Raw genomic sequence first — 14,385 nt, 5'->3', positions numbered from 1 at the left:
CCCAGAGCCCCCTGAACCATGACACAGAGTACTACAAGCTGAAAGGAGGCAGCCCATGAATGCTGAATTAAAGACGGAACAAGGCACAGAAAGGTCCCCCTTCTGTAGACATCTCATGCCAAGAAACAGAGGTGCATGAAGTGGAGATAGGAATGAACAAGCAATAGTATAATCCCACCTGTGCCCAATCTCCCACCACACACACAGACACACACACACACACACACACACACCTACATACACACACGCCTATCCATGCAGCCCTGCAGAGAACAACTGAAGGGAAAATGGACACCACCACACACCCAACATAATTGGTCGTGACTCCAGGAAGCCAGGAGGGAATAAGACAGGACACAGCAGGTGTGAAAAGGCTTTACTGGGGATCAGACAGGCTGGGCAGGAACCACACTGGGAAGCACGGACTTCACACCAGGCCAGTGCTGGTCTTCAGGGCAATGCTGGGAGCTCAGAACACAGCTCCATGGGCCAGGGACCTGACTGGGCTCCTCAATGCAGAAGCAACCATGGAAGGGAAGGTTAGTCTGGGTGGCTTTAGTGTAGGAGGGATAATGTGGGGTGGAGGAGGATCTTTGCTAAAAAAAAAATAAAAAGAAAAGAAAAAAAAAGTGGGAAACTGAATTAAAGGATGGATGGAAGGGAGGGTGGGAGGGAAATAAGGGGGCCAAGAAGCCATCTAGTGTGAACAGAAGGAGAAAGAAAAAGACAGATGGTTCCGCGGGCAGGAAGGTCCACTTGGTCTCCAAGGCACTGGCTCCTCACGCCCATCTCCTGGTTGCGGGCACTACTTGTTGCCCCACACAGCAAGCTTCAGGAATAGAGGGCCTGGGAGGAAGCGGCTGGACTTCATGTAGGCAGAGATCTTCTTCAGGCCCTGAGGGTGGGAAAAAGGTCAGGCTTCAGGTTTACTGCCCCACTATGGTTCATGCAGGTCTCCCTAAGTTTGCAACCTAGATACAGCCCTTCCATGTGGAGTCAAATATTGGGACAAAATACCATCCTCCTCGTGTCCCCAGCTCTGGAACGTTAGCTCTGCCAATTATCTGTAATTCAAGTGATATCTTGATAAAACAGGACATTTGGAGACTCCACCCAGTGCTTGTTGCTGGAGATGATGACATAGGTTCAGAATCCCTAAATGACTCCCCTGCAAGATGGGTTCTACTGAGACCATTTATCAGATGGGAAACTGAGGCACACAGAAGATAAGCACCTCCCTCATGCTCACACTGCACAGAAGTAATATGGCTAGAATGCAGCCTGCTTGCTCTCCCTCTCAATTCTGAGGTCTCTCTGCTGCACCCCCTTCCTTATAGCTGGAAAGAAAACAAGGAGACTCACTCATCATCCGCTTATACAAACAGTTAAGTGACCAGTCCTGGCAGTTGCCCACCAACAGTGTGCCCGTAAGGGAAGTCAGGATGGGAAAACAACAGATGAAACATTCTCTGGTTTGGATACACAGTCCTTAGACAGTTAAGATGCATCTAAAGAAGCACTCTATAATCAACCTAGGTCTGTATAATTTTCCATGCAGAGTAAAGCACTAAAATCAGTAACTTGAGATCCCTAGCTTTTGGTGATTTGCAGTACTCTTTACCAAGATGTATAATTGATTACTCCAATTTTCCAGACCTCCTCCTCCACCTCCTGAAAGCAGTTTCCCAGAGATATCTGAGGTTTCTGAGAGGGTGTCTCCTAGCATACAGGTCTCCAAATGAAAGGGAAACTCACCGCTCTTACATTGTGTGGGCTTTGTTTCAAGTGGACAGTTATAGTGACCACAAAGGAGTTCAAATGAGACTTCTTACTGGGATTGGAAGCTTACAAGGAGCTGGAGCCTTGGTACCAGCAAGGCCCGTTGTGCGGTCCACCTCTGTACGTGATCATATGAATTTAGGTGAATCTCTCATGATCTCCCATTTACCATCTTGGTTGACAATCCTGAGCTTTCTTTAGTGGTATATGAAAAAGCTTCCTGTCATCTCATCTTAGAGATACTGAGAAAGTACCCAGCTGAGACACTGGGCAGGTTCAGGTTGGGTATGTAGGTCAGGGACTGGTTGGTGTCCTTCCTTGGACTGACTAATTTACCAGAGTTGGCTGGAATATAGTGTAGATACCACACGAGATCTCTTAGCTCCATAGATAAGGGACAGGGCTCCTTCTGGTCAAGCAAGGCTTTTTCAGGCAATTGAGAAACTTGCAGGAGTGGTGGAGGCAAGTCCTCATTCCACACAGCAATCCCATAGGGAATCCCACTTTCTAAAGAAACTTGCTCATCCAGGGACACACACAAAAGGTTTGGCCAACCTATGTTCCCAATGGCCACTATGTTTTAAGACTGTCTGAGACATATCAAAGACCTGAAATGACTACAGGGTGACAACGAGGAGAGTTAAGCTCACAAATAGCCAAACGGCCCACCACACACACACCAAAGAAATTTATCCTGACAAACATACTGTGAAATGGGAAACAAAGCTTTATAAACAAAAGAAAGAGGGGTGACAGATTGCCAACCTAAGACTGCCACTACAGGCAGGTTCAGGGACACTACATATGGAGTTTATACTTGCAGATACTTACTTAATTGGGGAAACTATACCAAAGCAGATCTTATTCTAAAAATGGTCAAAAGGGGTTCTTTGACACTCAAAATTACGGTTTTTTTGACTGTACACAGCTAGAGGAATGGGTTTTAAGATCAAAGAGACTGAATGATTTAGAAGGCCTGGTAAAATTGTGATTACTTTGGCCAAAAAAATTTTTGTTTTCAAATGCTGACCTTAAGGGAACAAAAGTCCTTCTAGGAAGAACTTGCATCGTCTCCCTGTAGCCTTGAGACGTAAAAGTTCTACCTCATCTTCTTAGGCATCTTCCAGTGCACTTTGAAAGCTTAGTCTCTCTAATCGTGAAGGCACACATACGGTGTATGGTTGGCAGCAAGTTGCATAGACTGTGATTCCAAGAGTCTTTTTGTCCAGCTACACTAGCATTAGGTAAATGTGTCATTAGGGGGCCCAGTTCATAAAGGGTCTTTGTTGTTTCAACGCTCCTTGTGTCTCCCTGCACAACAAAGTCCTTTACTCTCTTAGACGATATTTGTGAGTAAGCTTCCTGGCTCCCAAGAAGGCTGCATCCTTCGCACTCTCTTGTGGGGATTCCTCTTGCCTCTTATTGGTTTGAATCATGACTAAGAATTCTAACAATGGATCCTTTAAACTGGGAAACCTGCTAAATTGGTAAATTTTTAGAGATCTCTCATTGAAAACAGTTGTTTATTTTTGTGTGCGGTGTTAGAAAGTGATCTAGTTTCATTCTTTTACAAGTGGTTGACCAGTTTTCCCAGCACCACTTGTTAAAGAGATTGTCTTTACTCCATTGTATATTCTTGCCTCCTTTGTCAAAAATAAACTCAAAATGGATTAAAGATCTAAATGTAAGACCAGAAACTATAAAACTCCTAGAGGAGAACATAGGCAAAACACTCTCAGACATAAATCACAGCAGGATCCTCTATGATCCACCTCCCAGAATGCTGGAAATAAAAGCAAAAATAAACAAATGGGATCTAATTAAAATTAAAAGCTTCTGCACAACAAAGGAAAATATAAGCAAGGTGAAAAGACAGCCTTCTGAATGGGAGAAAATAATAGCAAATGAAGCAACTGACAAACAACTCATCTCAAAAATATACAAGCAACTTCTGCAGCTCAACTCCAGAAAAATAAACGACCCTATCAAAAAATGGGCCAAAGAACTAAATAGACATTTCTCCAAAGAAGACATACGGATGGCTAACAAACACATGAAAAGATGCTCAACATCACTCATTATTAGAGAAATGCAAATCAAAACCACAATGAGGTACCACTTCACACCAGTCAGAATGGCTGCGATCCAAAAATCTGCAAGCAATAAATGCTGGAGAGGGTGTGGAGAAAAGGGAACCCTCCTACACTGTTGGTGGGAATGCAAACTAGTACAGCCACTATGGAGAACAGTGTGGAGATTCCTTAAAAATTGCAAATAGAACTACCTTATGACCCAGCAATCCCACTTCTGGGCATACACACCGAGGAAACCAGAATTGAAAGAGACACATGTACCCCAATGTTCATCGCAGCACTGTTTATAATAGCCAGGACATGGAAACAACCTAGATGTCCATCAGCAGATGAATGGATAAGAAAGCTGTGGTACATATACACAATGGAGTATTACTCAGCGGTTAAAAAGAATTCATTTGAATCAGTTCTGATGAGATGGATGAAACTGGAGCCGATTATACAGAGTGAAGTAAGCCAGAAAGAAAAACACCAATACAGTATACTAACACATATATATGGAATTTAGGAAGATGGCAATGACGACCCTGTATGCAAGACAGGGAAAGAGACACAGATGTGTATAACGGACTTTTGGACTCAGAGGGAGAGGGAGACGGTGGGATGATTTGGGAGAATGACATTCTAACATGTATACTATCATGTGAATTGAATCGCCAGTCTATGTCTGACGCAGGATGCAGCATGCTTGGGGCTGGTGCATGGGGATGACCCAGAAAGATGTTATGGGGAGGGAGGTGGGAGGGGGGTTCAGGTTTGGGAATGCATGTAAGAATTAAAGATTTTAAAATTTAAAAAATAAAAAAAAATAAAAAAAAAAAAAGAAAACAGTTGTTTAGCTGGTCCCTATGGAAAAATCAAACTAAGGGGTAGATACACAGATATATAATGGTGGCTAAACTTAAGAACTTCCTTAGTTTCAAACCAATCAACCAACCAACAAACATTGTTCCTAGAGTTTTATTTATGGTCTCAGCTTCCCCTCAATGGATATTACAGATGCTAATAAAAACAAAAGAATAATTAAAGTTCATTAGGTTAATTAACAAGGGAATAGTTAAAAGCTGAGGGGAAAGTCAAGTGAGTTCTTCCTACAAACTCGAAATTTTAAAGGGACTGGTCCCAATAGGATGAAAATATTTAGATGCCTATTAAGAGGTATGATAAATGAAACAGACTTTGATGGCATGAAATTAAAGATTTTGATACAGCACTACCAAAAAAGATGTTTTGGACGAGCCAAAAAGACCCCTTATCAGTCCCCGTAAATGTTAAAGAGACCCAAACAAATCCACTCTATTTACCACAGTGTAGGAAAAATTTAAAGGCAAGAAAGTACAAAAATTCACCAGCAATTGCTCAGGGCAATATGCCAAACAATCCAATAAAGATTGACAAAAAAAGCCTGGGTCCCTTGACTCAACCCCTCACTGGGGATAGAACTGGGTAAAATGGCCAGGGAATACAAAGGAAAGTTTCTGGGACTCCTTGTAAGACCAAGACTTGTTAACAGGATCCTTACAAGGGCTATGGTTAAAGGTAAAATATTAATAGTTGATAGAATTGAGATGAAAGTTTATTTGTTAAGGGGAAGAACAAAATCTGCCTCCATGTTGGATGTTTCTTTTTTTTTTTTTAAGATTTGTATCTTTTTTCTTTTTTGGCTGCACTGGGTCTTCACTATGAGCTGGGCTTTCTCTAGTTGCAGCCAGTCAGGGATGCTCTTCATTATGACGCACAGGCTTCTCATTGCCATAGCTCCCCCTGTGGTGGTGCAGAGACTCTAGGTGCGGGGGCTTCAGGAGGCAGGTGCAGCACATAGACTAATAGCTGCGGCTCTCAGGCCCGAGAGCCAGGCGCATGAGTTGTGGTGCAGGCTTAGTTGCTCTGCATCATGTGGAATCTTCCCAGATCAAGGATTGAACCCATGTCCCCTGCATTGGCAGGCAGATTCTTATCCACTCTACCCACAGAGAAGGCCAGATCTGTTTCTTTTACTTTAAACTTTGCTTCCCATTGCGTTTGTTCACTACAAGGATACCCTCCATACATAACGGCCTGCCTTGGGGAACCCTGCCCCTATGCCTGAATGTTAAGCCAGAGTGCCCTTGTTCAGGACCCTGTCCACATGTGGATGGCTACAGGAAGGAAAAAATTAACATAGCCCCTCCCCGAGGCTGGCAATTCCAGGAGAAGTTTGCAAGATTAATGACCTTTTTACTTTACTTCCTCACTCCCCCTTCTCTGCTATATAAAAGAGCCTGGCATCAGATCCTGATAAGATGGTTATTTTGAGACATTAGTCTGCCAGCTTCTCAGTCTGCACCTCATCTCTCAGATGAATGGCCCACTGTGCAGCAAGCAGACTAAACGTGGACTCAGTAACATGCTAAAAAGTGGTATATTTGAACAGGCTTTATGTAAGATGGGTATATCTCTTTTACCTGATTATACCGTGGGGATATACAAACATGTCTCACTGGGGAATGCGCCCCTGCCTGGCATAAGACAGGGCATATCATCTGCCTCTCAGGAAATGTTAATTAAAGATAACAGAGGAAACCAACAGGCTTACCTGAGCCCACACACCATAAGGATAAAGTTGCAATCTAAGATTCAGGGCCTAATTGCTGGGAGCCAGCACGGGAGATCCCACCCATGACAAGGTTATGCGGAAAGACCTGATGGGCAAGGCGGATCAGGACTCGAGGGATCCCCTGGAACTGCTCGAGCATCTATCCCAAAAACCAGAGTCTGTCTGTCTTACTACTTTATGACTTTCACCAACTCCTCTGACATTAACAGGGAGCTATCCCCGACCACCTTTCTCTGAGAAAATCAACTTAGAGCTTTGGTTAATAAGTCTCCTGGGCATAATAAGAGTGTTTCATTCCAAAAAGCCCTCTGATGGCTTACTAGCCTGCCTGACAAGTTTATCTAGACTTTTACAACTACGCATGTGATTGTTTACAGCCTCCCAACTGCAAGAGGCACAGGAAGCTAAAAACACTCTAGGAATGTAGAGCCTTTCAAGAAGTTAAAAATCATTAGAATAGAACTGGTTAACAGTTTCATTGTTGAGCCAATACTAGCTGCCAAGTTTTCATATCTTTTATTTGTTGATATAGTTGGTATATAGAAATAACAGGTAGTAGCCCTGGCATTAGCAACATTAGATCTGTGAGTTAAGTACTTTCTTTGTGATAACCCACTGCACCTTCGTTCTTTAGGAATGTAACTTTATTTAGTACTCTGAGGGTGATGCAGAATAAACAAAAAACACTTTAAGGGACAAGGAGGTTTTTGGTTGATTAACATTTATCAAGGAAAAGAGCCATAAAATGTTAACAGGCCTCCTGGCCAGAAGATAATGTAAATCACCTGAGACCTTTTGTATACAGAAAGGTATGCAGAAAGAAAGCCTGGTATCGATAAGGGTCAGGACTGCTGCCCCTGCATGACTCTGAATCTTCCATTATGTAAAACTTAGGGTATATAAGCTCCTTTGGAAAATAAAGTTACGGGTCTTACACAAGCTTGGCCTCCCCACGTCGTACTTTCTTTCTCTCTTTCTCTCTTTTTCAGGCTAATTCCCCGGAGTGCAGGGGCCCTCTGAGTTCAATTTCCTGCCTGGGCTTCTTAGACCCAGTCGAGAAGGTGCCCAAGGTGGGGCACCTTCCGCTATTCGAGAGTTCACCTGCGGCCTACGTGAACAGAGCAAGTCTCTTGTCTGAGGCTTTATTGGCTTTCTGCATAAACCAAGGAATATCAGCCTCTTTTCTCTCCTCTATTCTCTTAACTGCAAATTCTTCCCTTATCTCTCTCTATATCTATATATCTCTCTTGCCTTGCCGTCCATGCTTCCGATACCCTGGATCCAACTGAGGCTGGTGCCTGGTACTTAATAAAAGCAATACTGGAGTTTGGTTTGGGAGTTTTGTTTGGTTGGTTGCTTTTGTTTTTGACCTAGGGTAAACAGGACTGAGTTTGACTTGTGCACTCAGAAAGAGGGCCTTCTGCAAACATTTGAAGACATGATACACTGATCCCTAAAGTTCTAGAATATAGAAATCTTTTGATTTCCACTTTAGTTGGAAATTTTCCTACTGATATAAAAAAGCATAATTTAAAAAAAATGTAGTTGGCCAAATCCATCTTTTGATATCATTTAGGTAGCAGCCCAGTTCTTCAGGGAATTGAAAGCAACTGTGTCTGTCTTGCAAATCTCCACGTATCAGGGGACTTTCCTAGCGGTCCTGTTGTTAGGAATCTGCCTTCCAGTGCAGTGAAGGCAGTTCAATCCCTGGTCAAGGAACTAACATCCCATATACCCTGGGGCACCTAAGCCCGCACACCACAACTACTGAGCCCATGTGCTCCGGAGCCCACACACCACAAGCAGAAGAAGCCGGATGCCACAACGGAAGATTCTACATTACACAACCAACACCCAATGTAGCCAAAAACATTATATATTTTTAAAAACCTCTTCATGTCAGATATGTAAATATAGCACAAATGACCTGAGACTAAGCCTGATTAACTTAACAAGATAGACTCTAACACCAAAGGGAAAAAATAACAGAAAAGAGGTGTTTTTAAATTCAAACAATTGGAAAGGCTCCTTCACCCAAAATCTAATTTACAGCCTTTTAGAGGATTTGTCAAGAATGAAGCACTTCCCTGGGGGCTCAGTGGTTGAGAATCTGCCTGCCAAAACAGGGGACATGGGTACAGTCCCTGGTCTGGGAAGATTTCACATGCCCCGGGGCAACTGAGCCTGTGCTCCAGAGCCTGCGAGCGACAGCTACTGCACCTCAAGGGCCTAGAGTCCGCTGCTCTGCAACAAGAAAGGCCACTGCGTTAGAAGCCGGAGCACTAGAGAGCAGACCGAGCTCCCTGCATCCAGAGAAAGCCCAGGCCCAGCAACGCAGACCCAGCCCAGCCAAAACTACATAAACAACTTTTAAAAATTTATCGAAATAAAAGAATGCAAATCTTACATCGTTTCCATGACCAGTAAAAGCCTGAAGATAGTCCCTCCTAACTGGTTACAGAAAGGGGTAAGCTTCAATCTACCGCATCAACCACAGACAGTCCACCCTGAGGAGATTTCAGGATGAAGAAAACCAGGATGAAACATTCTGTGTTTTAGACATGGGGCCCCCAGAGAGTTAGGATGCATCTCAAAAAGAGAATTTTCGTGACTCCAGATTTACCCATCTTCCTACACAGAGAAGAGCACTGAGATCATTAACTTGAGATGTTTGTTTTTCAATAATTAGCATTAATCTTTTACCAAGATGCATGCTTGACTCTACATACATCCCAGCCAAAAATTCATAGACCTACTGTCTCCTACCCTACATCTTCAGAGCTCTATGAGAAGCTCTCTCCTGGGTTCCAAACAAAATTGAAGGTCTCCAAATAAAGTCAAAACTCACTCCTCTTAAGTGGTGTCAAATGTTTCTTCATCGACATCTCATCATAGGAGCATTTGTTCCTCTCATCAAGCAAAAAATAATCTCTGTCTCTGAAAAGGCTCCTACTTCACAGGGTTTGCCCACAGAGGGATGAACGCCTAGCAAAACTAAGGGCTCAGAAAGCGGCCAGGCAACATAAAGAAGAGATCACATTTCAGCCAATTACTCAGCAAAACATGGATGAAACCTGATAGGAGGGTGTGGAGCAGCAAGACTGGCTCAGGCCAGACTCTAATTATTCCACTTAAAAGACACAGACCAACTGCGTGGCATGGGACCCGAGTCCACTCTCATTTGGCCTCAGCCCACATCATCCTCAGTCCTGCTACAGCCAACCAGACAGTGAGACACTCAGGTGTACCTGTGCACCACTCTGCCAAGACAGACAGTGCCCAAGAGTGCCCAGGACTCCAAGATCTAGGACTGCCTGTGCCCCACAGCCCAGGGCCCAACAGGCCACACTGCAGGCCACATCTGTCCCCATCTTCCCTGCTGGACAGTCACCCCAGCTCTTGCAAAATTCTCAAGGCAACAAGCCTTGGACCAAAACCAGAGCTGATGAGAACTAGCTGAGAAAGCAAATTTCAGTATGGGAAGGAGGAATACAAAACAGACTGTAGGCCAAAAAACCTATTGGACGAGAGCTCCAAATTCCCATATCTGTCACAAAGCAGACTCTGCTGCTGTCCAGTTGAGTCAGTGATGAGCTGGGAGGTGAGGTCAGGTTGTGCTCCTCCAGAACCAAGGTGGCTCCACCCACACCACACTGCTCAGGGTTCCTATAGTTCCCCAGCTGCACTGAGCCCAAGAGGCTGGGCACCAGGACTGCATGACTTCTGTATCCCACTTGTGCCTGACACAGTGTCTCCTACAGGGGAGAGGATCAGATCAGTGAGTTGACTTAAAGTGATGTACTACTGCATCTCTGGGAAGGAAACTGGGATAACAGGAAGGAAAAAGGGACTGGAGATGAGGAGTAAAGGAACTGCCCACCATAAGAGGTGTCAAGATGAAATCCTTGCACAGGACTCCTCTGTATGTACCCAAATCCCAGCACCAACGACAGATCTGACAATCTCAGAACAACAGGTGGAGGCTCAATTGCTGCAGAGCCCTTTGGAGATCAGGAGAATATATCGTCTCTGTTTTTAGTACTTGATATCAATCCTACTGTGTCCCATTCTACTAATGCCAGCTGCATACCATCTCCTGAATATTCTGCTTCCTACACACTTTCCAGAACTGTGAACCCAGACAATAAAAGGACCTGAGCTTTTCATTTCAGCACAGGAAACGGAGAGGCACCGACTGCTGCCCGTAGAAGCCAGACGGTCTGACGGGGAGCCCAGCACAGCCTGGACTGGCTGTGTGACCTTCAGAAATTACTTATCCTTTCAGCTTAATTCCTTAGCGGTAAAATGGACAGGATAATTGTTCCACATGTAGGAATGTTATAAAGATTAAATGTGACACAATACACATCAGTAACTGAGGAGAGATTCTGGTAAACAAGATTCTCCATAAATGCTATTCTTCATTGTAGTTCCAACTACAAAATCAGGGAAAATAAGGAAGAGAAGGAAAATGTAAATACAGGGGGTTTAAGGGAATCACCTCAAAGCGAGAAATGAAGTCTTTCAAGTTTGGGAACATATCCAGGCACTTGGGCTCAAATATGCGGTGCATGTCAAGGACGTCGTAAACCAGGAAATCCACATAGGTGAGCTGCAGGAAGACAAAGCATGAATGCGCACCGAACTCTGAACCTGGGAAAAATGACAGCTATCCCGCCCCCAAAGCCGGCCAACATACCTTGTCCCCTGCAAACCAAGGCCTCTTCCCCAGAAACTCTGAGAACAGCTTGATCTTTTCAGGGATCTCCTTCAAGAAACCAGGCTTCAGTTTCTCCTGAGACACAAAACAGCTGTCACCACCCTCACACACAGACCCCCCGGCAGTAGCAGTCCTCCCAGGGCTGTCTGTGTCTGATCCCAGCTGTCAGGGGAGCACTCATGTCCCTCCACTGTACATGAGTCAGGGCCCAGGGGCAATTCAACCCCTGTGTTCACTAGACTCCTATGGGAACCATCTCCTATCTGTGAGAAGCAATGGGAAGGCAAAGGGCAAAACACACTGTTCCTGGACCTGTCACCACTCAGCTCCAGACACTTGCCCTGGGTCAGACCAGCAGTGCTGTGAGACCTGGCGGAGCTTGGGCCTCAGACCTCAGGCTGATCCACACTAAAATGACTAGGAAAGAAGTCCTATGTTCCAGTGTAGGAGACTAGAATGGTGTGGACACCTGGGCAGTTTCTGGACAGTTGGAGAGAACTGGAAGCTGAAAGGAAGGAGGGAGAGGAATAAAGTCTAACCCTGGGCTGCCCACTGGACACATGTGTTTCGGTCTTATGAGGAGAAGAGGTGCTGGGCTAAGGAGGAAAATATCCTGTCTAGGAAGTGAATTTCCATCCAGGAGAAGCTGGACTCTTCTTAAGATTGGTGGGAACTGAATCAGAGTTTCCAAGAAAATGTCTTAGTTACTAAGGAAGTAAAAATCTAAAAGACCAGTCGATGAGATTGTGACAAGCATCTCACACGCTGTCCCCCCAAGTGAGAGGACTCACAAAGTCAGGGCTATAGCAGATCCTGGCCATAGCAAAGCGGACATCCATAACCTGGTTCTCCAAAATGTCCACACGAATCATCTCCTCCTCTGTCTCCCCACCTGTGGCCACAAAACAGAGACTCAACCTCAGTATCTCCTCCAGCCCAGCCCTGGGCATGACGACCTGCACCCCTGCCCCCAACCCCAGACCCACTCACACATGTTGTGCTTGCGAGCGATGTACCGAAGGATGGCGTTGCTCTGGGTGAGCTTGTGAGTCCCATCGATTAAGTAGGGCAGCTGGAAGAACAACAGGGTCTGGTTATTTGGGCCACCAGACTCCCCTGTACCCCCTTCCATTGACCAAGGGCAGAAATGAAACCTGGCTTTCACAGAGCCTGTCCCATGGTAGGCACTAAATAACATGCTATAAAATGGAGGGATGAGCTGGGACAGAGTATCACTGAAGGGCAGAGGAGAGAACCAGGAAGCTGAGAGACAAGAGCAGAAGGCACCTCTTCCTGAAACCTCTAAGCCAGGAAAGGAGATGGATGGAGACACTGTCCACTCCCCCTCCCAGCACCTCAGCCCCTGCACCTACATTGGGGAAGTCCAGGCCCAGCTTGAATTTTTCATTCAGCCATTGGCTTCTGTCATAGTCAGGAGCTGAGAAAAAGAAGATGCAGTGAAACAATCTCCCACATATCCAACCCTCCTTCCCGGGGCACCTCCCAAGGAGTCAGAGGCAAGACCCCCTGAACTGATGGATATGGATTCTGAACTGGATTCTAATCTCACATGGAGCTTTGGGGGAAAACACACGTAGAAGGATTTGGAACCTTCCTGAGTTGAGGCTTACGGAGAGCTAATGCAAGCACTAAATGGAGCCCAAGGCTGCCACAGGGGCTCTCATGGCCTGCTTTGGAGGACAGCTGCACCCCCAAAGGGTTTGACAGGGGGCAGGTCCCTTTTCCAGCTGGTGGAGTTTAAGGGATGGGAGCAACAAAGGCAGAACATGGGTTGCTTGGCAACAAATCAGCATGAGTTGAGCAGAAGTTACAACAGAAAAAGGATTTCATTACCATCTCCCATCGAGTACTGTCTCTCCTCATAGTTTGTGTCTGTGTACTCCAGGAGAAGGCGGATGGCATGGGCCAGCTGCCAGAGATGGTGGGACAGAGGGCAGACGTCAGTCTTGACTGCAAAACTCTCACTCTTCCAGGTCACTTCCACACCTCCCACTCCCTCAGCACCGTCACCTGCACCAGCCCACCCACGCCACACACACACATGCCAACACCCAGAGAAGATGATCGGGCTGAGGGGACAGGGGCTCCGCTGCAGCAAGTCCTGCGGAAGTTTCTGGTTTGAACCGGCCTCAGCTTTGCAGCATTTTCCCAGGAGGGCGCTGCACTTCCCACCCGCCTCCACCTTCCCCGCCCTGGGGGACCCCCGCTCACCCCGCGGATGTCCCAGTAACCCAGAATCATGGGCATGGTGCAGGTTATGACGCTCAAAGTGCAGAAGCTCCAGCGCAGTTGGGTTAGAAACTTCTGAATCCCGGAGAAGCGGGCCGGAAGCACCCGCCCCTCTTCTCGGCCCCGCCCCAGCCCAGCCCCTGACTCAGCCCCTGGCCGACACAGCAGGGTCTACTCTTGTCTCTCTCTCAGCAGATTCCTATGGAAACCAATCTCTGGGCACCTAGAGATCAAAGGCCGCCGAGGTCGGGCTCCCCTGGTTCCAGACCCCAGAGAGACGTCAGCTAACCGGGGGAGTTGCCAGTGCCCTTGGGAAACAAGCCTGAATCATAACATTAAATCGGCCCGGGTTACAGGAAGATGAGAACCCCAGGCAATCCTAACGCTCCCCCATGATTACAATCCATGATCGCTACAGTCTTCCTGAAAGGAGTATCAGTGCAGGAGGAAGAGTAGATAGGAGGCAGAGAAAGGAAATGTGCCCTCCATGTCTTCCTCTCAGGGACTCTGGAGGGCCCTGCCCTCCTCATGTGCCTGAAAATAAAGATATAACATAAATTAATCAAGTAGTTTATGGCCTCACTTGTGAATCTAAATCCAGATTCCTGCACAGCAGAGAGAGTACCCAGGTGCAGCTCCAGAGATGTCCTGCCAGACAGCTCCATGCCTCTCACATTGATGGGACAGTGAGGGGTAGTGTGGTGGGAATGTGACCCAGGGGAGAAGACCTGTGCTCTGAGTGGGTGGCTCCAGAGGGTGTCCAGAGAAGGGTGACAGCCTGGATGACTCCGCACAGGACCAGAGTCAGAGTGACCCAGACACCCTTGGCTGCCTAGATCCGCAGTCCCAGCCCTCACCCTGGTATATGTTATATGTTAGCATATAACACATATGACCCAAGGTGATTTCAAGAGAGTGATCTGTGCTTGCTGTTAAAAAAAATTTTA

At 46.1% G+C, this 14,385-nt stretch overlaps 1 protein-coding gene across 1 annotated transcript; it reads right to left on the bottom strand.

The window, feature by feature from the left end:
• Window positions 1-359: 359 nt before the first annotated feature.
• LOC114116333 (glutathione S-transferase Mu 1) lies at window positions 360-13,545 on the bottom strand. Its single transcript, XM_027972751.2, has 8 exons — window positions 13,421-13,545; window positions 13,043-13,118; window positions 12,562-12,626; window positions 12,179-12,260; window positions 11,980-12,080; window positions 11,168-11,263; window positions 10,970-11,080; window positions 360-895 (listed from the first exon to the last, which is right to left on the bottom strand). Exons 1-8 carry the CDS (start codon window positions 13,454-13,456, stop codon window positions 806-808), a joined length of 657 nt encoding a protein of 218 aa, XP_027828552.1. The 5' UTR covers window positions 13,457-13,545; the 3' UTR covers window positions 360-805.
• Between the last annotated feature and the right edge of the window lie 840 nt (window positions 13,546-14,385).

Source organism: Ovis aries, chromosome 1, assembly GCF_016772045.2.
Source record: "Ovis aries strain OAR_USU_Benz2616 breed Rambouillet chromosome 1, ARS-UI_Ramb_v3.0, whole genome shotgun sequence".
NCBI lineage: Eukaryota > Metazoa > Chordata > Mammalia > Artiodactyla > Bovidae > Ovis > Ovis aries.
Note: the sequence above shows the minus strand (reverse complement) of the source record. Positions and strands in the feature narration are given on the sequence as shown.

Bases quoted from the DNA above. Each gene is read 5' to 3' on its own strand.
- LOC114116333 (XM_027972751.2), bottom strand. From the start codon at position 13,456: ATGCCCATGATTCTGGGTTACTGGGACATCCGCGGG. The intron at 11,081-11,167 runs GTATGTTGGCCG...GTCTTCCTGCAG, and splicing joins CTTGGTTTGCAGGGGACAAG to CTCACCTATGTGGATTTCCT. The intron at 896-10,969 runs GTGATTCCCTTA...TCCCACCCTCAG, and splicing joins ACTTCATTTCTCGCTTTGAG to GGCCTGAAGAAGATCTCTGC.